Here is a 22,672-nt window from a genome sequence, read left to right on the forward strand (position 1 = left end):
TTCTGGTCGGGCAGCGTTGCGTTGGTGGGTGGTGTGCTTGGGGCGCTGGCCCGTGGGGGCTGGTTTGGCGTCGGTAGGGGCCGTCGCGGCAGCTACGGCGGGAGGCTGACGTTGGAGGTCCCTGGCGGGAGCTTGTGCGGGCTGCCGTGGCCGAGCTGGTGCTGCCGGGCGTTTGGCGGCGCGTTGTGGCGAGGAACGCGTGAGGTGTGGAGAGCAGGGGAAGCGATGGGAAGGGAGGCGCGGCGTGCCGTGCCTGTCCTTGACGGAACGCTGGAACGGTTTGGGTGGGGAGGGACCTTGCGAGGGTGCCGCGGGGCAAGCCGCCGGCCAGGAGCTGGGCCGTCTTCAAGTCGCTGAGGTTGCTCAGAGCGCCGTCCACCGTGCCCTTGAGCGTTGGCGGGGCGGGGGCAGCCGCCGCCTGTCCGGGCGACGCGTTGGAGTGCTTGGGCACCGTCCTGCGGAAAGGTGCCCTGCTGGTGGCTAGTGTGAACGTGGCGCCTCGTCGCTCAGGCGCGGTCCCCGCTGTCCTGCGGCCAGAGGCCCTGCGAGAGCGTCTGTCCCCGTGTTTCTCCTGAGCCCCCTTGAGGCCGCCGTAAGGTCTGCGCGGAGGCGTGTCTTGCGGGGGCGGCAGAACCCCGAGCCTGTCTTTGTGGGAGAGGTGTTGCAAGGCTCCGGTGGCTTTGGTGGCGCTCTGTCTTTGTGGAGGGCCTGCGCAAGAGGTGCGGGTGCGTTGCTGGTCCTGCGGAGTGCGGAGCCGATGCGCCGTGTTTGGCAAGCGGTCTGGGAGGTGGAAGGTGTTGAGGAGAGAAGGGCCGAAGAGGCGCCGGTGGTGCCGGTGGCTACGGGCCGTCAGGGGTTTTGCCAAGAGGTGGGGGCAAGTGGCTCGTTGGGGAGGCGGCAAAGCGAAGGGCGGGCAGGGGGCGCGCAGAGCCCCGTTGGGAGCGGGGCTTGGAGGAGGCGTTGAGCGGAGGTGTCTTCCCCCCCCCCGCCCCAGAGGCTGGCTCGTGTGCTTGTGAGAGAAGAGGCACGGTCAGTGTTTTTGCAGGAGGTCTTTTATTTTGTGTGAAATAAATAGGTGAATAAATAGCTAAACCCCGTTGTCCCCGTAATAAATAGAGGGAGTTGTGTAAGGAGAGGCCGAGCGGCGGGAGGCGGAGGGCGCGAGGGGGGTGGGGGCGCGCGGGGCGGTGCGGTGCGGGGCGGTGGGGCTAGTGGTTGGTGGTGCGGGTGAGGTTGTGGAGGCGCTGGAAGCAGGCGCGAGCCTCGAGGCGGACGTGGTCCCAGGCGCAGGCGCTGTGGTTGTGGGCGCGGAGGAAGCGGTGGATGTCGGCGAAGTATTTGTTGATGCGGAGCAGCAGGTGGCGGGGCCCTTGGCTGGCGAAGAGCGTGCCGTTGTCCGTGAGGCATTGGTCGAGGTGGTGGATGTAGTGGTGGAGGTTGTTGAGGAGGTGGTGGCGCGCGTGGGCGTCCCAGTGCTGGGGGGTGGTGGAGGCGTTGAGGGTGGCGAAGAGGTGCTGGAGGATGCGTCGTGCGGTGGCGGCGGCTTGTTGCGGGTGGGGGGTGCGGAGGAGGGTGTCGGGGAAGGGGAAGGGCGCGTGGTGGTGGTGGCAGGGCTGCGGCGGGCTGGGAGCCATGGCCTGGAGGAGCTGGAGGCTGTCCCAGGGGAAGGTGGCGTCGCGGGGCCGCAGGGGGTGGCAGGCGGTGGCGGCGGCGGTGGCGGCGGCGGCGGCGAGAGCCGTCAGGAGGAGCGGGAGCGGCGGGGCGCCGTGGCGCAGGCGGGGCCGTGGGGTGGCGGGCGCAGGCATGGTGGGTGCGTGGGAGGTGCTGGGCAGGAGGCTGGTGAGGCTGCGTGGCGGTGCGGGCGGGCGCTGTGCTTGGGGTGGTGCCGGGCGGCCGGCTTTATGTGGTGCGGGCGCTTTCCCTTCCTCGCTTTCTGATTGCGGCGAGTTTCCGGCTGCGGTTTTCGGTTTTGGCCGGTGGCTGCGGTGGTCTTGGGGAAGTGCGTTGGTGGGGCGGGCGTGCGTGGGGAGGGCGGTGGCGGTGCTTTGTTGGGGGGAGGCTGCGTGTGGTGGCGGAGCGGCGGGGGATGCGAAAGCGCTGGGGCAGGGCCCTTGGGGGCAGCTGTGGCGGGGAGGTGTGTTCGGGTTTCCCTGCTGGCTGCAGGGCGAGCTGGGGTGCCTCTTTTCTGCGGCTGAAGTTCCCCTCGCTTCCTGCCCGCCCGCCCGCCCGCGTGCCTTCTCGGTCGGCGATGCCCTGGGCTTGGCTGCGGTGGGTTTTCCTTTCGCTTGTGGCTGGCCTTTGTTTTCATCTTGGCCGGGCTTTCCTTTGCGCCCGGGGAAGGGTTGTGAAGTGGTGTCACTTGGCAGAGCGTGGGGAGCCCCCTGGCGGAGCGAGGCCCTGGGGGTGGCTTGCGAGGAGGTGGCCCCGGCGGTGGGCCCTTGAGCAGCGGCTGTGTTGTCGGCCGGGGCTGCCCCAGCTCCTGTGTTGGAAGGCGATGAGAACGGGGAAGGCGGGCAGGGGGAAAAAGGAAGAGGAAGAAGGGAAGAGTTTTGCTGCCGGCGCTGCTGCCGCGGCGGCGGCGGCGGCGGCGTTGGGTCGCAGGCGTGTGGCCCTGTAGCGAAGTGGCGGTGGGTTTCCTGTGCCTCCTGGCCCGAGGTGTCTGGAGAGCAAAGAAGAACATGGCGCCCGTAAGCGAAGGGCCTTGCGTGTGGGCTGGCCTGAGGCCCTGCGGCCCTAGAGGAGGGGTGTCGCCGAGCGCTGCGGAGGTGGAGCTGAGCCCGCGGAGGTGGTTGTAGAGGTGTAGTGGGAAGAGGAGGAGGCGGCGGAGGTTGCGGTGGCTAAAGTTTTCGGGTGCCTTCCGAGGGGGAGGGTCGTGTTGTGCTGGTGCGAGAGAGGCTGCCCCGTGTTTTGTGAAAGCTGTTGGAGCAGGGGAAGCGTGTGCGTGGGGTGGCGGTGGTGGGGGTGGCCGGGCGGCGTCGGGCAGGGAGCCGTGGTCTGGTCGGGCAGCGTTGCGTTGGTGGGTGGTGTGCTTGGGGCGCTGGCCCGTGGGGGCTGGTTTGGCGTCGGTAGGGGCCGTCGCGGCAGCTACGGCGGGAGGCTGACGTTGGAGGTCCCTGGCGGGAGCTTGTGCGGGCTGCCGTGGCCGAGCTGGTGCTGCCGGGCGTTTGGCGGCGCGTTGTGGCGAGGAACGCGTGAGGTGTGGAGAGCAGGGGAAGCGATGGGAAGGGAGGCGCGGCGTGCCGTGCCTGTCCTTGACGGAACGCTGGAACGGTTTGGGTGGGGAGGGACCTTGCGAGGGTGCCGCGGGGCAAGCCGCCGGCCAGGAGCTGGGCCGTCTTCAAGTCGCTGAGGTTGCTCAGAGCGCCGTCCACCGTGCCCTTGAGCGTTGGCGGGGCGGGGGCAGCCGCCGCCTGTCCGGGCGACGCGTTGGAGTGCTTGGGCACCGTCCTGCGGAAAGGTGCCCTGCTGGTGGCTAGTGTGAACGTGGCGCCTCGTCGCTCAGGCGCGGTCCCCGCTGTCCTGCGGCCAGAGGCCCTGCGAGAGCGTCTGTCCCCGTGTTTCTCCTGAGCCCCCTTGAGGCCGCCGTAAGGTCTGCGCGGAGGCGTGTCTTGCGGGGGCGGCAGAACCCCGAGCCTGTCTTTGTGGGAGAGGTGTTGCAAGGCTCCGGTGGCTTTGGTGGCGCTCTGTCTTTGTGGAGGGCCTGCGCAAGAGGTGCGGGTGCGTTGCTGGTCCTGCGGAGTGCGGAGCCGATGCGCCGTGTTTGGCAAGCGGTCTGGGAGGTGGAAGGTGTTGAGGAGAGAAGGGCCGAAGAGGCGCCGGTGGTGCCGGTGGCTACGGGCCGTCAGGGGTTTTGCCAAGAGGTGGGGGCAAGTGGCTCGTTGGGGAGGCGGCAAAGCGAAGGGCGGGCAGGGGGCGCGCAGAGCCCCGTTGGGAGCGGGGCTTGGAGGAGGCGTTGAGCGGAGGTGTCTTCCCCCCCCCCGCCCCAGAGGCTGGCTCGTGTGCTTGTGAGAGAAGAGGCACGGTCAGTGTTTTTGCAGGAGGTCTTTTATTTTGTGTGAAATAAATAGGTGAATAAATAGCTAAACCCCGTTGTCCCCGTAATAAATAGAGGGAGTTGTGTAAGGAGAGGCCGAGCGGCGGGAGGCGGAGGGCGCGAGGGGGGTGGGGGCGCGCGGGGCGGTGCGGTGCGGGGCGGTGGGGCTAGTGGTTGGTGGTGCGGGTGAGGTTGTGGAGGCGCTGGAAGCAGGCGCGAGCCTCGAGGCGGACGTGGTCCCAGGCGCAGGCGCTGTGGTTGTGGGCGCGGAGGAAGCGGTGGATGTCGGCGAAGTATTTGTTGATGCGGAGCAGCAGGTGGCGGGGCCCTTGGCTGGCGAAGAGCGTGCCGTTGTCCGTGAGGCATTGGTCGAGGTGGTGGATGTAGTGGTGGAGGTTGTTGAGGAGGTGGTGGCGCGCGTGGGCGTCCCAGTGCTGGGGGGTGGTGGAGGCGTTGAGGGTGGCGAAGAGGTGCTGGAGGATGCGTCGTGCGGTGGCGGCGGCTTGTTGCGGGTGGGGGGTGCGGAGGAGGGTGTCGGGGAAGGGGAAGGGCGCGTGGTGGTGGTGGCAGGGCTGCGGCGGGCTGGGAGCCATGGCCTGGAGGAGCTGGAGGCTGTCCCAGGGGAAGGTGGCGTCGCGGGGCCGCAGGGGGTGGCAGGCGGTGGCGGCGGCGGTGGCGGCGGCGGCGGCGAGAGCCGTCAGGAGGAGCGGGAGCGGCGGGGCGCCGTGGCGCAGGCGGGGCCGTGGGGTGGCGGGCGCAGGCATGGTGGGTGCGTGGGAGGTGCTGGGCAGGAGGCTGGTGAGGCTGCGTGGCGGTGCGGGCGGGCGCTGTGCTTGGGGTGGTGCCGGGCGGCCGGCTTTATGTGGTGCGGGCGCTTTCCCTTCCTCGCTTTCTGATTGCGGCGAGTTTCCGGCTGCGGTTTTCGGTTTTGGCCGGTGGCTGCGGTGGTCTTGGGGAAGTGCGTTGGTGGGGCGGGCGTGCGTGGGGAGGGCGGTGGCGGTGCTTTGTTGGGGGGAGGCTGCGTGTGGTGGCGGAGCGGCGGGGGATGCGAAAGCGCTGGGGCAGGGCCCTTGGGGGCAGCTGTGGCGGGGAGGTGTGTTCGGGTTTCCCTGCTGGCTGCAGGGCGAGCTGGGGTGCCTCTTTTCTGCGGCTGAAGTTCCCCTCGCTTCCTGCCCGCCCGCCCGCCCGCGTGCCTTCTCGGTCGGCGATGCCCTGGGCTTGGCTGCGGTGGGTTTTCCTTTCGCTTGTGGCTGGCCTTTGTTTTCATCTTGGCCGGGCTTTCCTTTGCGCCCGGGGAAGGGTTGTGAAGTGGTGTCACTTGGCAGAGCGTGGGGAGCCCCCTGGCGGAGCGAGGCCCTGGGGGTGGCTTGCGAGGAGGTGGCCCCGGCGGTGGGCCCTTGAGCAGCGGCTGTGTTGTCGGCCGGGGCTGCCCCAGCTCCTGTGTTGGAAGGCGATGAGAACGGGGAAGGCGGGCAGGGGGAAAAAGGAAGAGGAAGAAGGGAAGAGTTTTGCTGCCGGCGCTGCTGCCGCGGCGGCGGCGGCGGCGGCGTTGGGTCGCAGGCGTGTGGCCCTGTAGCGAAGTGGCGGTGGGTTTCCTGTGCCTCCTGGCCCGAGGTGTCTGGAGAGCAAAGAAGAACATGGCGCCCGTAAGCGAAGGGCCTTGCGTGTGGGCTGGCCTGAGGCCCTGCGGCCCTAGAGGAGGGGTGTCGCCGAGCGCTGCGGAGGTGGAGCTGAGCCCGCGGAGGTGGTTGTAGAGGTGTAGTGGGAAGAGGAGGAGGCGGCGGAGGTTGCGGTGGCTAAAGTTTTCGGGTGCCTTCCGAGGGGGAGGGTCGTGTTGTGCTGGTGCGAGAGAGGCTGCCCCGTGTTTTGTGAAAGCTGTTGGAGCAGGGGAAGCGTGTGCGTGGGGTGGCGGTGGTGGGGGTGGCCGGGCGGCGTCGGGCAGGGAGCCGTGGTCTGGTCGGGCAGCGTTGCGTTGGTGGGTGGTGTGCTTGGGGCGCTGGCCCGTGGGGGCTGGTTTGGCGTCGGTAGGGGCCGTCGCGGCAGCTACGGCGGGAGGCTGACGTTGGAGGTCCCTGGCGGGAGCTTGTGCGGGCTGCCGTGGCCGAGCTGGTGCTGCCGGGCGTTTGGCGGCGCGTTGTGGCGAGGAACGCGTGAGGTGTGGAGAGCAGGGGAAGCGATGCGAAGGGAGGCGCGGCGTGCCGTGCCTGTCCTTGACGGAACGCTGGAACGGTTTGGGTGGGGAGGGACCTTGCGAGGGTGCCGCGGGGCAAGCCGCCGGCCAGGAGCTGGGCCGTCTTCAAGTCGCTGAGGTTGCTCAGAGCGCCGTCCACCGTGCCCTTGAGCGTTGGCGGGGCGGGGGCAGCCGCCGCCTGTCCGGGCGACGCGTTGGAGTGCTTGGGCACCGTCCTGCGGAAAGGTGCCCTGCTGGTGGCTAGTGTGAACGTGGCGCCTCGTCGCTCAGGCGCGGTCCCCGCTGTCCTGCGGCCAGAGGCCCTGCGAGAGCGTCTGTCCCCGTGTTTCTCCTGAGCCCCCTTGAGGCCGCCGTAAGGTCTGCGCGGAGGCGTGTCTTGCGGGGGCGGCAGAACCCCGAGCCTGTCTTTGTGGGAGAGGTGTTGCAAGGCTCCGGTGGCTTTGGTGGCGCTCTGTCTTTGTGGAGGGCCTGCGCAAGAGGTGCGGGTGCGTTGCTGGTCCTGCGGAGTGCGGAGCCGATGCGCCGTGTTTGGCAAGCGGTCTGGGAGGTGGAAGGTGTTGAGGAGAGAAGGGCCGAAGAGGCGCCGGTGGTGCCGGTGGCTACGGGCCGTCAGGGGTTTTGCCAAGAGGTGGGGGCAAGTGGCTCGTTGGGGAGGCGGCAAAGCGAAGGGCGGGCAGGGGGCGCGCAGAGCCCCGTTGGGAGCGGGGCTTGGAGGAGGCGTTGAGCGGAGGTGTCTTCCCCCCCCCCGCCCCAGAGGCTGGCTCGTGTGCTTGTGAGAGAAGAGGCACGGTCAGTGTTTTTGCAGGAGGTCTTTTATTTTGTGTGAAATAAATAGGTGAATAAATAGCTAAACCCCGTTGTCCCCGTAATAAATAGAGGGAGTTGTGTAAGGAGAGGCCGAGCGGCGGGAGGCGGAGGGCGCGAGGGGGGTGGGGGCGCGCGGGGCGGTGCGGTGCGGGGCGGTGGGGCTAGTGGTTGGTGGTGCGGGTGAGGTTGTGGAGGCGCTGGAAGCAGGCGCGAGCCTCGAGGCGGACGTGGTCCCAGGCGCAGGCGCTGTGGTTGTGGGCGCGGAGGAAGCGGTGGATGTCGGCGAAGTATTTGTTGATGCGGAGCAGCAGGTGGCGGGGCCCTTGGCTGGCGAAGAGCGTGCCGTTGTCCGTGAGGCATTGGTCGAGGTGGTGGATGTAGTGGTGGAGGTTGTTGAGGAGGTGGTGGCGCGCGTGGGCGTCCCAGTGCTGGGGGGTGGTGGAGGCGTTGAGGGTGGCGAAGAGGTGCTGGAGGATGCGTCGTGCGGTGGCGGCGGCTTGTTGCGGGTGGGGGGTGCGGAGGAGGGTGTCGGGGAAGGGGAAGGGCGCGTGGTGGTGGTGGCAGGGCTGCGGCGGGCTGGGAGCCATGGCCTGGAGGAGCTGGAGGCTGTCCCAGGGGAAGGTGGCGTCGCGGGGCCGCAGGGGGTGGCAGGCGGTGGCGGCGGCGGTGGCGGCGGCGGCGGCGAGAGCCGTCAGGAGGAGCGGGAGCGGCGGGGCGCCGTGGCGCAGGCGGGGCCGTGGGGTGGCGGGCGCAGGCATGGTGGGTGCGTGGGAGGTGCTGGGCAGGAGGCTGGTGAGGCTGCGTGGCGGTGCGGGCGGGCGCTGTGCTTGGGGTGGTGCCGGGCGGCCGGCTTTATGTGGTGCGGGCGCTTTCCCTTCCTCGCTTTCTGATTGCGGCGAGTTTCCGGCTGCGGTTTTCGGTTTTGGCCGGTGGCTGCGGTGGTCTTGGGGAAGTGCGTTGGTGGGGCGGGCGTGCGTGGGGAGGGCGGTGGCGGTGCTTTGTTGGGGGGAGGCTGCGTGTGGTGGCGGAGCGGCGGGGGATGCGAAAGCGCTGGGGCAGGGCCCTTGGGGGCAGCTGTGGCGGGGAGGTGTGTTCGGGTTTCCCTGCTGGCTGCAGGGCGAGCTGGGGTGCCTCTTTTCTGCGGCTGAAGTTCCCCTCGCTTCCTGCCCGCCCGCCCGCCCGCGTGCCTTCTCGGTCGGCGATGCCCTGGGCTTGGCTGCGGTGGGTTTTCCTTTCGCTTGTGGCTGGCCTTTGTTTTCATCTTGGCCGGGCTTTCCTTTGCGCCCGGGGAAGGGTTGTGAAGTGGTGTCACTTGGCAGAGCGTGGGGAGCCCCCTGGCGGAGCGAGGCCCTGGGGGTGGCTTGCGAGGAGGTGGCCCCGGCGGTGGGCCCTTGAGCAGCGGCTGTGTTGTCGGCCGGGGCTGCCCCAGCTCCTGTGTTGGAAGGCGATGAGAACGGGGAAGGCGGGCAGGGGGAAAAAGGAAGAGGAAGAAGGGAAGAGTTTTGCTGCCGGCGCTGCTGCCGCGGCGGCGGCGGCGGCGGCGTTGGGTCGCAGGCGTGTGGCCCTGTAGCGAAGTGGCGGTGGGTTTCCTGTGCCTCCTGGCCCGAGGTGTCTGGAGAGCAAAGAAGAACATGGCGCCCGTAAGCGAAGGGCCTTGCGTGTGGGCTGGCCTGAGGCCCTGCGGCCCTAGAGGAGGGGTGTCGCCGAGCGCTGCGGAGGTGGAGCTGAGCCCGCGGAGGTGGTTGTAGAGGTGTAGTGGGAAGAGGAGGAGGCGGCGGAGGTTGCGGTGGCTAAAGTTTTCGGGTGCCTTCCGAGGGGGAGGGTCGTGTTGTGCTGGTGCGAGAGAGGCTGCCCCGTGTTTTGTGAAAGCTGTTGGAGCAGGGGAAGCGTGTGCGTGGGGTGGCGGTGGTGGGGGTGGCCGGGCGGCGTCGGGCAGGGAGCCGTGGTCTGGTCGGGCAGCGTTGCGTTGGTGGGTGGTGTGCTTGGGGCGCTGGCCCGTGGGGGCTGGTTTGGCGTCGGTAGGGGCCGTCGCGGCAGCTACGGCGGGAGGCTGACGTTGGAGGTCCCTGGCGGGAGCTTGTGCGGGCTGCCGTGGCCGAGCTGGTGCTGCCGGGCGTTTGGCGGCGCGTTGTGGCGAGGAACGCGTGAGGTGTGGAGAGCAGGGGAAGCGATGGGAAGGGAGGCGCGGCGTGCCGTGCCTGTCCTTGACGGAACGCTGGAACGGTTTGGGTGGGGAGGGACCTTGCGAGGGTGCCGCGGGGCAAGCCGCCGGCCAGGAGCTGGGCCGTCTTCAAGTCGCTGAGGTTGCTCAGAGCGCCGTCCACCGTGCCCTTGAGCGTTGGCGGGGCGGGGGCAGCCGCCGCCTGTCCGGGCGACGCGTTGGAGTGCTTGGGCACCGTCCTGCGGAAAGGTGCCCTGCTGGTGGCTAGTGTGAACGTGGCGCCTCGTCGCTCAGGCGCGGTCCCCGCTGTCCTGCGGCCAGAGGCCCTGCGAGAGCGTCTGTCCCCGTGTTTCTCCTGAGCCCCCTTGAGGCCGCCGTAAGGTCTGCGCGGAGGCGTGTCTTGCGGGGGCGGCAGAACCCCGAGCCTGTCTTTGTGGGAGAGGTGTTGCAAGGCTCCGGTGGCTTTGGTGGCGCTCTGTCTTTGTGGAGGGCCTGCGCAAGAGGTGCGGGTGCGTTGCTGGTCCTGCGGAGTGCGGAGCCGATGCGCCGTGTTTGGCAAGCGGTCTGGGAGGTGGAAGGTGTTGAGGAGAGAAGGGCCGAAGAGGCGCCGGTGGTGCCGGTGGCTACGGGCCGTCAGGGGTTTTGCCAAGAGGTGGGGGCAAGTGGCTCGTTGGGGAGGCGGCAAAGCGAAGGGCGGGCAGGGGGCGCGCAGAGCCCCGTTGGGAGCGGGGCTTGGAGGAGGCGTTGAGCGGAGGTGTCTTCCCCCCCCCCGCCCCAGAGGCTGGCTCGTGTGCTTGTGAGAGAAGAGGCACGGTCAGTGTTTTTGCAGGAGGTCTTTTATTTTGTGTGAAATAAATAGGTGAATAAATAGCTAAACCCCGTTGTCCCCGTAATAAATAGAGGGAGTTGTGTAAGGAGAGGCCGAGCGGCGGGAGGCGGAGGGCGCGAGGGGGGTGGGGGCGCGCGGGGCGGTGCGGTGCGGGGCGGTGGGGCTAGTGGTTGGTGGTGCGGGTGAGGTTGTGGAGGCGCTGGAAGCAGGCGCGAGCCTCGAGGCGGACGTGGTCCCAGGCGCAGGCGCTGTGGTTGTGGGCGCGGAGGAAGCGGTGGATGTCGGCGAAGTATTTGTTGATGCGGAGCAGCAGGTGGCGGGGCCCTTGGCTGGCGAAGAGCGTGCCGTTGTCCGTGAGGCATTGGTCGAGGTGGTGGATGTAGTGGTGGAGGTTGTTGAGGAGGTGGTGGCGCGCGTGGGCGTCCCAGTGCTGGGGGGTGGTGGAGGCGTTGAGGGTGGCGAAGAGGTGCTGGAGGATGCGTCGTGCGGTGGCGGCGGCTTGTTGCGGGTGGGGGGTGCGGAGGAGGGTGTCGGGGAAGGGGAAGGGCGCGTGGTGGTGGTGGCAGGGCTGCGGCGGGCTGGGAGCCATGGCCTGGAGGAGCTGGAGGCTGTCCCAGGGGAAGGTGGCGTCGCGGGGCCGCAGGGGGTGGCAGGCGGTGGCGGCGGCGGTGGCGGCGGCGGCGGCGAGAGCCGTCAGGAGGAGCGGGAGCGGCGGGGCGCCGTGGCGCAGGCGGGGCCGTGGGGTGGCGGGCGCAGGCATGGTGGGTGCGTGGGAGGTGCTGGGCAGGAGGCTGGTGAGGCTGCGTGGCGGTGCGGGCGGGCGCTGTGCTTGGGGTGGTGCCGGGCGGCCGGCTTTATGTGGTGCGGGCGCTTTCCCTTCCTCGCTTTCTGATTGCGGCGAGTTTCCGGCTGCGGTTTTCGGTTTTGGCCGGTGGCTGCGGTGGTCTTGGGGAAGTGCGTTGGTGGGGCGGGCGTGCGTGGGGAGGGCGGTGGCGGTGCTTTGTTGGGGGGAGGCTGCGTGTGGTGGCGGAGCGGCGGGGGATGCGAAAGCGCTGGGGCAGGGCCCTTGGGGGCAGCTGTGGCGGGGAGGTGTGTTCGGGTTTCCCTGCTGGCTGCAGGGCGAGCTGGGGTGCCTCTTTTCTGCGGCTGAAGTTCCCCTCGCTTCCTGCCCGCCCGCCCGCCCGCGTGCCTTCTCGGTCGGCGATGCCCTGGGCTTGGCTGCGGTGGGTTTTCCTTTCGCTTGTGGCTGGCCTTTGTTTTCATCTTGGCCGGGCTTTCCTTTGCGCCCGGGGAAGGGTTGTGAAGTGGTGTCACTTGGCAGAGCGTGGGGAGCCCCCTGGCGGAGCGAGGCCCTGGGGGTGGCTTGCGAGGAGGTGGCCCCGGCGGTGGGCCCTTGAGCAGCGGCTGTGTTGTCGGCCGGGGCTGCCCCAGCTCCTGTGTTGGAAGGCGATGAGAACGGGGAAGGCGGGCAGGGGGAAGAAGGAAGAGGAAGGAGGGAAGAGTTTTGCTGCCGGCGCTGCTGCCGCGGCGGCGGCGGCGGCGTTGGGTCGCAGGCGTGTGGCCCTGTAGCGAAGTGGCGGTGGGTTTCCTGTGCCTCCTGGCCCGAGGTGTCTGGAGAGCAAAGAAGAACATGGCGCCCGTAAGCGAAGGGCCTTGCGTGTGGGCTGGCCTGAGGCCCTGCGGCCCTAGAGGAGGGGTGTCGCCGAGCGCTGCGGAGGTGGAGCTGAGCCCGCGGAGGTGGTTGTAGAGGTGTAGTGGGAAGAGGAGGAGGCGGCGGAGGTTGCGGTGGCTAAAGTTTTCGGGTGCCTTCCGAGGGGGAGGGTCGTGTTGTGCTGGTGCGAGAGAGGCTGCCCCGTGTTTTGTGAAAGCTGTTGGAGCAGGGGAAGCGTGTGCGTGGGGTGGCGGTGGTGGGGGTGGCCGGGCGGCGTCGGGCAGGGAGCCGTGGTCTGGTCGGGCAGCGTTGCGTTGGTGGGTGGTGTGCTTGGGGCGCTGGCCCGTGGGGGCTGGTTTGGCGTCGGTAGGGGCCGTCGCGGCAGCTACGGCGGGAGGCTGACGTTGGAGGTCCCTGGCGGGAGCTTGTGCGGGCTGCCGTGGCCGAGCTGGTGCTGCCGGGCGTTTGGCGGCGCGTTGTGGCGAGGAACGCGTGAGGTGTGGAGAGCAGGGGAAGCGATGCGAAGGGAGGCGCGGCGTGCCGTGCCTGTCCTTGACGGAACGCTGGAACGGTTTGGGTGGGGAGGGACCTTGCGAGGGTGCCGCGGGGCAAGCCGCCGGCCAGGAGCTGGGCCGTCTTCAAGTCGCTGAGGTTGCTCAGAGCGCCGTCCACCGTGCCCTTGAGCGTTGGCGGGGCGGGGGCAGCCGCCGCCTGTCCGGGCGACGCGTTGGAGTGCTTGGGCACCGTCCTGCGGAAAGGTGCCCTGCTGGTGGCTAGTGTGAACGTGGCGCCTCGTCGCTCAGGCGCGGTCCCCGCTGTCCTGCGGCCAGAGGCCCTGCGAGAGCGTCTGTCCCCGTGTTTCTCCTGAGCCCCCTTGAGGCCGCCGTAAGGTCTGCGCGGAGGCGTGTCTTGCGGGGGCGGCAGAACCCCGAGCCTGTCTTTGTGGGAGAGGTGTTGCAAGGCTCCGGTGGCTTTGGTGGCGCTCTGTCTTTGTGGAGGGCCTGCGCAAGAGGTGCGGGTGCGTTGCTGGTCCTGCGGAGTGCGGAGCCGATGCGCCGTGTTTGGCAAGCGGTCTGGGAGGTGGAAGGTGTTGAGGAGAGAAGGGCCGAAGAGGCGCCGGTGGTGCCGGTGGCTACGGGCCGTCAGGGGTTTTGCCAAGAGGTGGGGGCAAGTGGCTCGTTGGGGAGGCGGCAAAGCGAAGGGCGGGCAGGGGGCGCGCAGAGCCCCGTTGGGAGCGGGGCTTGGAGGAGGCGTTGAGCGGAGGTGTCTTCCCCCCCCCCGCCCCAGAGGCTGGCTCGTGTGCTTGTGAGAGAAGAGGCACGGTCAGTGTTTTTGCAGGAGGTCTTTTATTTTGTGTGAAATAAATAGGTGAATAAATAGCTAAACCCCGTTGTCCCCGTAATAAATAGAGGGAGTTGTGTAAGGAGAGGCCGAGCGGCGGGAGGCGGAGGGCGCGAGGGGGGTGGGGGCGCGCGGGGCGGTGCGGTGCGGGGCGGTGGGGCTAGTGGTTGGTGGTGCGGGTGAGGTTGTGGAGGCGCTGGAAGCAGGCGCGAGCCTCGAGGCGGACGTGGTCCCAGGCGCAGGCGCTGTGGTTGTGGGCGCGGAGGAAGCGGTGGATGTCGGCGAAGTATTTGTTGATGCGGAGCAGCAGGTGGCGGGGCCCTTGGCTGGCGAAGAGCGTGCCGTTGTCCGTGAGGCATTGGTCGAGGTGGTGGATGTAGTGGTGGAGGTTGTTGAGGAGGTGGTGGCGCGCGTGGGCGTCCCAGTGCTGGGGGGTGGTGGAGGCGTTGAGGGTGGCGAAGAGGTGCTGGAGGATGCGTCGTGCGGTGGCGGCGGCTTGTTGCGGGTGGGGGGTGCGGAGGAGGGTGTCGGGGAAGGGGAAGGGCGCGTGGTGGTGGTGGCAGGGCTGCGGCGGGCTGGGAGCCATGGCCTGGAGGAGCTGGAGGCTGTCCCAGGGGAAGGTGGCGTCGCGGGGCCGCAGGGGGTGGCAGGCGGTGGCGGCGGCGGTGGCGGCGGCGGCGGCGAGAGCCGTCAGGAGGAGCGGGAGCGGCGGGGCGCCGTGGCGCAGGCGGGGCCGTGGGGTGGCGGGCGCAGGCATGGTGGGTGCGTGGGAGGTGCTGGGCAGGAGGCTGGTGAGGCTGCGTGGCGGTGCGGGCGGGCGCTGTGCTTGGGGTGGTGCCGGGCGGCCGGCTTTATGTGGTGCGGGCGCTTTCCCTTCCTCGCTTTCTGATTGCGGCGAGTTTCCGGCTGCGGTTTTCGGTTTTGGCCGGTGGCTGCGGTGGTCTTGGGGAAGTGCGTTGGTGGGGCGGGCGTGCGTGGGGAGGGCGGTGGCGGTGCCATGGTGGTGGTGAACCATGGCGAGTTTTTTTCGGGGTAACGTTGGCTTTTTTTTGGGGAATTTGTAAGCACTGAGGTAGCAACAACTGGGTATTTGTGCTAACAATTTTTTGTGTGTGTGTGGTTTTTCCTTTCTTTTCTTGGCCTTCTCTCGTGGTTATTGTGTTTCGCTGAATTTCCCGTCGTGCCCATGTCTCTCTTTCTTATGTAATGCTCAACTGTTGGTTGTGGGTTTTTTACTTTCGGTATGTTTGTAAACTTTTTTTCCGTGTGAATAGAGAATTTGTTTTCTCATTTTTCAAGATTTGTAAAATGATGTATTTCTCCGGAATTTCTGTATCTCTGTACTTTCAGATGTCCTTTTGAGGAGGGGGCACTGTATTTAAGCACTTAGGCACTGAATGTGTTTGATTAAGTCTCTACAGTGTCTTTTGTTACATTTCATTGTTTTGGTCCTCATTGTGACTGGAGATAATAAGTCTTTTCTAAGCTGTTTCCTATTGAAAATGAAGGCTATACAGACAGAATTTTTTTTATATGTGGTAATTTTTCCTCTTTTTGACAGTCAAGATTTTTTCGTGACCACTGTCTGATTTTGCTGCATGTACGAAAGAGTTCTCTAAAACAGTTCCATTTTTCTGCTATCCAGTGTTTACCTTGTGAAATGGGTGTTTCTTACACTATGCTCTCCATGCTACTGGAACTTCTTAGTTTCTCTGGTTTTTTGGTTCATGTTTTGTTAATCACTGTTTGTGCATCATTTCTTTCCATTTTTTACATTCTTTTTCAATGGTCCTTTTTACTGTGGAGGTCCCAAGTACAAGCTGGTCTTAGGATAGGTGATGTCAGAGGTGGCTGGTGTCCTTGTCCAGTGGTGCTTCTGCTTTTGTGTATATCACCAGGAGTGAGGATCCCACAGTCTCCCTGATTCCTCTTCCAGTGTTGTATCACCTTCATGGTGAAGATAGTATCAATGTGTTTATTCTTTCATGTTTGAATTCTCTGTGTTCCACCTTGTGTCATTACCTCTCCTCCTGTGTTTACATTTGAGGAGGTTTTGCTTTCTTCAGACACTTCAGAGACAATGAGGTCCCCCCGCCTGATGTGACAGGCTATTTCTGGTTAGAAAGAACATCATGAGGATGCACAACGTGGAAGTTGCATCTTGAGGGGTCCTGCTGTGTACCTGAATATGTTTGGTTCCACTTGTTTCCTCGCTGTCCAGCTGTATGGGAAGCCCCCCGTTTGTGTTCGCATGGAGCAGTGTCATTGCAGTAATGTGGTAGTGGAGGTGGTGTGACTGAGCATGGAGAACAACCTCTTTGTCCCATGCAGGAGGAGGACAGAGCTGCTGAACTTTTGTGTTGTGTTGCTCAGGCTTCCCTGAGGAGGGCAAAGCACCTGGGGCAGATACTTTTGGGCTGGTGGTTGGAGGGTGAAGGAGCAGCTGGTGCTGGTGGTGGATGGGCAGTTTCCTTCATAGGGAATGCTGTGCTGGTCTCTGCTGGTTGTTTTGGACCATCTTGGGTGATGGTGTTTGGGGGATCTATCTTTTTGTTTGCTAGGGATGTTTTGGGGTGAAGAAGGCCTAGGGCAACGTGCTTTATGTAGTCAGCAGGTCCCCATGGCCACTGGTGTGTGAGCACAGGCAGGAGTGTCCTGGGCCAGCTGTGGTGTGTAGGAGAGCAATGAGCAGTCCCAGGCGTCTCTCTTGGGTTTTTTGTGGGGGTTTTTTTTTTTTTTTTGTCTTTTTGGTGTTTCTTGGGTGGGGTTGGTGGAACTGGGGTGCTGTTCCTTGTCCAAATCTTTGCAGGCCTTGGTAGGTCCCTCCTTGCCTCTTTGAGGTGCACCTTGTCCATGCCACCCTGCTTGGTCCCAAGCAGTGCTGTGGCATTGCTGAATGGTTGTTTGGTGATGGGGTGGTGGTTTGGAGGTGGCTTTGGCAGTGGAAGAGGGTTGGGAAGGGAGAGGATGGGTGGTGGGAGAGAAGCGTGCAGGGCAGGCATCGCATTATCTGGGCAAGTGCGTGCTCCAGTGGCCTGGCATCACTGGGAGATGCCTATGGGCTTGACGGACCATGGTGGGTCCCTGAGAGTGGCCCGCTGTCCAGAGCCTTCGACCGGGACGGGAGGCATCGGTGGGGGGGCATCGGCTGTGGGGATGGGTGCTCATCCCTGCCTGCCTGCAGAGACTCTGTCTTTGCCTGTCAGGTATATGCATGATGACCACCTCTTTTCTTCATTTTTGTTTTTGCAAAAAATCTTTATTTCCAAAAAGTTGACAAATAAATAAATAAATATAGAAATATCATAATTAATGTCTGGCAAAATAAATAAATAAATAAATAGAGTTCTGTGATAAGTGGTCGTTCGAGTGAGTCCCACAGTGTCCATGGGGACCTTCCCCTCTGTCAGCAGAGGTCGCAGTCTGAACAAGCTAGGTAGCGCCATGAGTCATAAATGCCACTCCTCTCCCCATTGCCTGGCGGCTGTCCCTGAGCGTGCAGCACATCAATTTCATCCCCCTTCCTTTCCAGCAGAGGTGTGGCCGTGGTGTTGGGTGCGCAGGCTGTGTCGCAGCCTGGCCTCAGCCTCCCCGCGGTCATGCTCATTTCCCCATCGATGTGGGCTGCTGGCTGGAAGAGGTGGGAGCAGCGCTGAGCAATCCCAGCCCAGGGTGCTGCTGCCTTTGCTTGATCTCTGGCCACCGGCGTTGGCTGGGGATGGGTGTTCGGCGCCGGTGGGCTTGGTGGAGGGTAAGAGCAGCTCGGCTCTTCATTCTCCGTATGAGCATGTCCACACGTTGGAAGCAGGCGCGAGCCTCGAGGCGGACGTGGTCCCAGGCGCAGGCGCTGTGGTTGTGGGCGCGGAGGAAGCGGTGGATGTCGGCGAAGTATTTGTTGATGCGGAGCAGCAGGTGGCGGGGCCCTTGGCTGGCGAAGAGCGTGCCGTTGTCCGTGAGGCATTGGTCGAGGTGGTGGATGTAGTGGTGGAGGTTGTTGAGGAGGTGGTGGCGCGCGTGGGCGTCCCAGTGCTGGGGGGTGCTTGGGCTGCTGAGGGTGGCGAAGAGGTGCTGGAGGATGCGTCGTGCGGTGGCGGCGGCTTGTTGCGGGTGAGGGGTGTGGAGGAGGGTGTCGGGGAAGGGGAAGGGCGCGTGGTGGTGGTGGCAGGGCTGCGGCGGGCTGGGAGCCATGGCCTGGAGGAGCTGGAGGCTGTCCCAGGGGAAGGTGGCGTCGCGGGGCCGCAGGGGGTGGCAGGCGGCGGCGGTGGCGAGAGCCGTCAGGAGGAGCGGGAGCGGCGGGGCGCCGTGGCGCAGGCGGGGCCGTGGGGTGGCGGGCGCAGGCATGGTGGGTGCGTGGGAGGTGCTGGGCAGGAGGCTGGTGAGGCTGCGTGGCGGTGCGGGCGGGCGCTGTGCTTGGGGTTGTGCCGGGCAGCCGGCTTTATGTGGTGCAGGCGCTTTCCTTTCATCATCATCATCACCATCATCATCTAGACAGAATTTCCCTGTTTCCATTTTCAGTTTTGCTTTCTGTTTACTTTCTCCTGGGGGCTTTTGTTGTGCCTATCGAAGTGTGAGCTGGAGGTGGCCCTGCCCTAGGGAAGGGGAGCTGGTTCTTTCCTGGGCCACCTCCTGTTGGGGTGCGGGGGGAGCTCGGCTCCTATACTGTTATGGTTTGGTGGGGGATGTGGAAGTGCAGCAGCAGAGGCTTTTGGGGAAGCTGTGCAGGGCATGCAATTGAGGTTTTCCTTTTCATCCTTTTCTTTGCAAGTTGTCTTTCTTGGGTTTTATTTTCAAGTTTGTCTGCCTGCCAACATCTATTTTTCCTAGTTCGTGCCCTGACATTATTTGTATATATGAATTAATGCATGTTTTCCTTTTATTTGTAATTGACAAATACTTTTAGTTTGTCCTTTTTTGTGTGGGGTTTTTTTTTTCCTTTCTCTAGCGTCTGTACCTTTGCTGCTGGAAGAGTTTTTCCTCTGCAAAGAACTTGCAGAGTGTCTTTGGAGTCATCTGTTATCCCCCCTACCCCCTGAGTTATTTGTCCCCAGTGTGTTCATATTTAGAAATAAATGCATAAATGTTGCAAAGGATTTTTTCATCGACTATTTGTACAATGATTGCGTTTTCTAGATTTTGGAGGTTTTTTTATTTTGTTCTGCATTTGTTGTAGAAATTATGCAACATTAGGTGTTGGGAGGCAGGAGCAGGTGAGAATATTTCCCTTCCATGTGCTAGTCCAATGACAGCCAGAAAGTGAAAGTGGGCAGAGTCCCAAGTGCCAGTCATCACTGCTTCCTGGAAAGCTTCCGGCAGTGAGAGGTGGTGGTGGCTGCTGATACAGCGAGAATGGGGGTTTCTCCTGTGGTTTGGGAGGCGGGTATTTTTGATTTAACTCAATTAAGTAATGTGTATGCTAGCACTGTAAATTCTCACTGTGTTTATTATTGTGTGTGTGTATTGCATTGGGATATGTTTTCTTTCTGTTAGTCTGTTGCAGCCTGCTTCTGCAGCAGAGATCTTACAAATGCCTTAGCTGGCGTGCGTGGTACCTAGCCAGCTCCTTCGTGGAGCTTAAATCCATTACGTCAGATCACTTACATTTTTCAGTCTTTTTCTGTTTCACTTTTTTGAGTCAATTCCTGGTACTTCAGCTTTGACTTTAGGCACCTTCTTCTGCATGTCTTCTGTAGCTCAGGAAATACTCATGTTTTTTGATGAGCAGAGTATCTCTTCTGATGTTTTCCTATGGGTGGGTGTGAAGTGGAAGATAACTGGATTACACTCATATTTTCTAATGATTTTTTTGTTTTGAATGTGTTTTGAATGCACAGGTGTGTGGGATAGTGATAGGGAGTGCTGATGTGGTTTTCCCTCACCTGAGAGAGAATGGTAATCCTTAGACGCTGTTCTCATGCGGATTTGGTTATATTTTGTCCAGTTTATATAGGGGGAAATGCTAGTCTGCCAGTTCCAGTTCATATCCACCAAATCTTGTTCAGATCTCTTCTCCAAATCTGCTTTTTGAGGCATTTTCCTCAGAAGGAGATGTGAGTGTTGCTTTTGAGAAGCCTGGTAGGATTTTTAATGTGAATTTGGTTGTGTTTTGTTAAGTGATTCATGCCAGAGTTGATATGGTGGAATTACCTGGGAAGGAAAGAATGATGAAATATGGCACCTCTTTCAAGTTACAGAAAGCACCTGCAATGTTAAATCTTTGCCAGATTATTTCATGTTCAGTGATGGAGGATTGAATGTAGGAAACAGAAATGTGGCAAGATCGAAAGTGCTGTCAGCTCTGAGAAAGCATTTGAGGTGCTGGGGAATTTGCAGAGAGCCTTATGAAGAGGGAGGATGTTTTTCCAGTATTGGAGAATGTGTGGAAATGGATGTGTTAGTGGTTAAACCATTAACTCTTGATGGGTTGGAGGTGGTGAGGAGTAAACAGTGAGAATTAGGAGGAAGATCACTTAGTGGAGTACCAGCCCCACATGTGGAGTTCACCCAGAGAGGGAAGAACAAACTTTTCTCTTTTTTTTTTTTTCCCAAACTGAGGACAAAATGCTGCTTTGGTTTTATTGGCATGTCCTGTAATCTCAGAGTACAAGCTTTCTAGGGCGAGGACTGTCTTACCTTCCTGTAGAGGACCTAGAAGAAAGATCTAAGGCAGTGGTCTCCACCTTTTTTGATCACGCACCCCATCAGTAAAATATTTGTGAGCACTCAACCCCAATATATTTTTTGTTTCTAAATTGTATACATATACTACTGTACTAATATGTATGTTACAAAACATACACAAAAATAAAAATTAAAAAAGGATGAGAGAAAGGTTAAACAAATGCTATTTTAAATTTTTCATGATTTTGTGTATTAAACATTTTCTTCATGCACCCCAGTGGATCTACATTGTGATTACAGTCCTGGCCTGACCCCAGTGGTCTGTTGCTCTTTCAGGCACAGTCTTACTGGAAGGTGACAGCTCAGAGCTGGGGAAAGCATTTAGTCATTGCCTTTAACTTACCATTAAGAGATTAGGTAATTGTATATAATATTAAAAATTCTACAAAGTAGGTTAATTTTGAAGTTGAGGATCCAGGTAAATGTTCAGCTCTGCTGTGAGCAGTAAGGTCAACTTCTGCCGAAATTACCTTTAGTTCTTCCTTTTTAAATTCTCCAATGCGTATTATATGAGGTTCATAAGAGCTGTCCAGCTCTGTTACGGTTTCAACTATTAATAAACTGTTGTTTCTTTCCAAGGATTACTACGGAATTACATTCCCTGCTCCTGCAACCTTGACAGGCAGAGATGGGAGCCTTGCTAACAACCCGTACTCAGGTGAGTGATATTTAAAGATGAGGATGATAAGTGAGATGTGCTGGTTTCTAAATGCAGGTCATCCTGCCATTGCTGAAAGAGCAGTCGTTTTTCCATTCTGTAAGCAGTTAAACCCATCAGTCCAAACTAGTTGAACAAAACCAGCATCTCTTCTCAACCCTGGCATTGATGTTTCTTCATGGTTTTGGTCAGTAATACGTGTGTGACTACTTCTGGGACTAAGTTGGATAGCCTTTGAGAATAAATGCAAAGTTGCTGTGAATGTAAACAGCAGTATCATCTAATGCCTTTCCTGAGCACATATAGGTGCTTGAAAAGTACTCCATAGGTTAATCATTCTTCTTGAAATTCAGCTGGCTTGGTTTCCATTTTTTGGCCCTGGAATAGATGCCACTCAGCAGCTCCCCATACTTCGTTACTGCTGTTTTAGCACTTGTATGTTCCCAGCAGGAGCTGCATTTAGGAGGTTCTCCCTCACCCTCTCTAAATCCATTCCCAAAAGCACATGGTCTAAGAAGCCCTTCCTTATTCCTGCTCTTGCTCTTCAGTTATCATTGTGCAAAGATGACATTAATGCCATCCAGGATTTTCAGCCAGTGGTTTTCATCCACTGCCATTTGATTACAGCTTAAAACTGTAGCCATAGGTGTTACAGTTTCTATAAAGATGGTATTAAGTGTTGTCATACTTCTCGGTAACCAACAAAAAGGAGTACTGTTTGGGAATGAGATAATGTGATTGATTTGGTCTAGTGGAAGGTGTCCCTGCCCATGGCAGGGAGGTTGGAACTAGATGATCCTTGAGGTCTCTTCCGTTTCCCATTCCATTTCATTTCCGTTTCCCATTCCATTTCATTTCCGTTTCCCATTCCATTTCATTTCCGTTTCCCATTCCATTTCATTTCCGTTTCCCATTCCATTTCATTTCTGTTTCCCATTCCTTTTCCCTTTCTATTCTCTTCTGTTCTCTGTCACCTCCCTAAAAAAACATGCGAACATGCTGCTCTGTAGGCTGCCAGAAAATGCAAGTTTTTGGGAGTTTTCTGCTTCATAATCACTTCTCTTGGGAGGCTGCTTTTGGGTTAATAACCGAATTTCCCTTCCTACTTCTTCAATAAGGTGGCCCACGATGCAAGCCTTGCTTTCCTGGCCTTCAGCTACTGTCTCCAGAACTTTGGTGGTGTGAGGAACCAGACATCTAACTAGTCATGCTTGACAAATAAACAAACACTGACAAAAATATGCCCATCACTGCCTGTGAATCCTAACTTGCTTTCAGCCCATGAAGCTTAGCTAATCAGTTTAACCTCCAGGAGAATCACACTTTAACCCAACAACCATTTGCTCTTCGGCTATTTACCATACTTCTTCTTTTAGCATGTTTTATTGCAATGATCTGACAGTAACGAATCTGCACAGACCATGTGAGGTAGGTAAGTATTGGCATCTCCATTTTATCAATGGATTAGCCATGGTACGGAGTTTTGTGCAATGTCCCTGTGGCCGTCAGGAACAGAGACTGGGCGAGTGCTTGCCATGAACAACTGCAGGCTTTCAAGTGTAGGATGTGCTGTCTTCTGTAGTTGTCTGCTTGTATTCAGAGGGTTTGAATCCTCTGAGTGCTCCAAAAAGCTACTTTTGGAGTAGCTTTGGTAGCTTTTCTGATCAGTTCTTTCTTTTGCAGGTGACGTAACAAAATTTGGCCGTGGGGATTCTGCCTCCCCTGCTCCAGCTACCACACTCGCCCAGCCGCAGCAGAACCAGACACAGACTCACCATACAACTCAGCAGCCCTTCCTCAACCCGACCCTGCCCCCGGGGTACAGCTACACTGGGCTACCTTATTATGCTGGTGTGCCTGGCGTACCCAGTGCATTCCAGTATGGGCCAACCATGTTTGTAAGTGTGACAGCCTAAACTGTAACCCTCCCTTTGTGCCTCTCTGGTTTAGTTCTCTCCTGCCCAAACCTTCTTCATTTTGGCATCATGGAATGGCTTGGGTTGGGAGGGACCTTTAAAGATCATCTAGGTCCAACCCCCCTGCCATGGGCAGGGACACCTTCCACCAGACCAGCTTGCCCAAAGCCGCATCCAGCCTGGCCTTGAACACTGCCAGGGAAGGGGGCAGGTACAGCTTCTCTGGGCAACTCCTTCCATTGCCTCACCACCCTCACAGTAAAGAACTTCTTCCTAACATCTAATCTAAATCTCCCTTCTTTCAGTTTAAAGCCATTGCCCTTTGTCCTGTCACTACATGCCTTGTAAAAAGTCCCTCCCTACCTTTCTTGTAGGCCCCCTTTAAGAACTGGAAGGTCACTATAAGG

At 60.7% G+C, this 22,672-nt stretch overlaps 7 protein-coding genes across 12 annotated transcripts in view; 1 reads left to right on the forward strand and 6 right to left on the reverse strand.

Moving 5' to 3' along the window:
• UBAP2 (ubiquitin associated protein 2) overlaps positions 1 to 22,672 on the forward strand; it is a 113,610-nt gene that overhangs the window by 85,262 nt on the left and 5,676 nt on the right. For all 6 annotated transcript variants that reach the window (XM_086480309.1, XM_086480310.1, XM_086480307.1 and 3 more), the window contains 2 exons: positions 20,271 to 20,349; positions 22,033 to 22,247. In XM_086480309.1, coding sequence (XP_086336435.1) covers positions 20,271 to 20,349; positions 22,033 to 22,247 — 294 coding nt within the window. The remainder of the gene's footprint in view (positions 1 to 20,270; positions 20,350 to 22,032; positions 22,248 to 22,672) is intronic.
• LOC147413368 (interferon-like) lies at positions 1,209 to 1,805 on the reverse strand. Its single transcript, XM_086479406.1, has one exon. It carries the CDS (start codon positions 1,803 to 1,805, stop codon positions 1,209 to 1,211), a length of 597 nt encoding a protein of 198 aa, XP_086335532.1.
• On the reverse strand, positions 4,201 to 4,797 carry LOC147413369 (interferon-like). Its single transcript, XM_086479408.1, has one exon. The coding sequence runs from the start codon at positions 4,795 to 4,797 to the stop codon at positions 4,201 to 4,203; it is 597 nt and encodes a 198-aa protein (XP_086335534.1).
• Positions 7,193 to 7,789, reverse strand: LOC147413370 (interferon-like). The gene has a single exon (XM_086479409.1). The coding sequence runs from the start codon at positions 7,787 to 7,789 to the stop codon at positions 7,193 to 7,195; it is 597 nt and encodes a 198-aa protein (XP_086335535.1).
• LOC147413371 (interferon-like) lies at positions 10,185 to 10,781 on the reverse strand. Its single transcript, XM_086479410.1, has one exon. It carries the CDS (start codon positions 10,779 to 10,781, stop codon positions 10,185 to 10,187), a length of 597 nt encoding a protein of 198 aa, XP_086335536.1.
• On the reverse strand, positions 13,174 to 13,770 carry LOC147413372 (interferon-like). Its single transcript, XM_086479411.1, has one exon. The coding sequence runs from the start codon at positions 13,768 to 13,770 to the stop codon at positions 13,174 to 13,176; it is 597 nt and encodes a 198-aa protein (XP_086335537.1).
• On the reverse strand, positions 16,617 to 17,354 carry LOC104350945 (interferon). The gene has a single exon (XM_009956917.2). It carries the CDS (start codon positions 17,352 to 17,354, stop codon positions 16,617 to 16,619), a length of 738 nt encoding a protein of 245 aa, XP_009955219.2.

This window comes from Leptosomus discolor, chromosome Z, assembly GCF_034619465.1.
Source record: "Leptosomus discolor isolate bLepDis1 chromosome Z, bLepDis1.hap2, whole genome shotgun sequence".
NCBI lineage: Eukaryota > Metazoa > Chordata > Aves > Leptosomiformes > Leptosomidae > Leptosomus > Leptosomus discolor.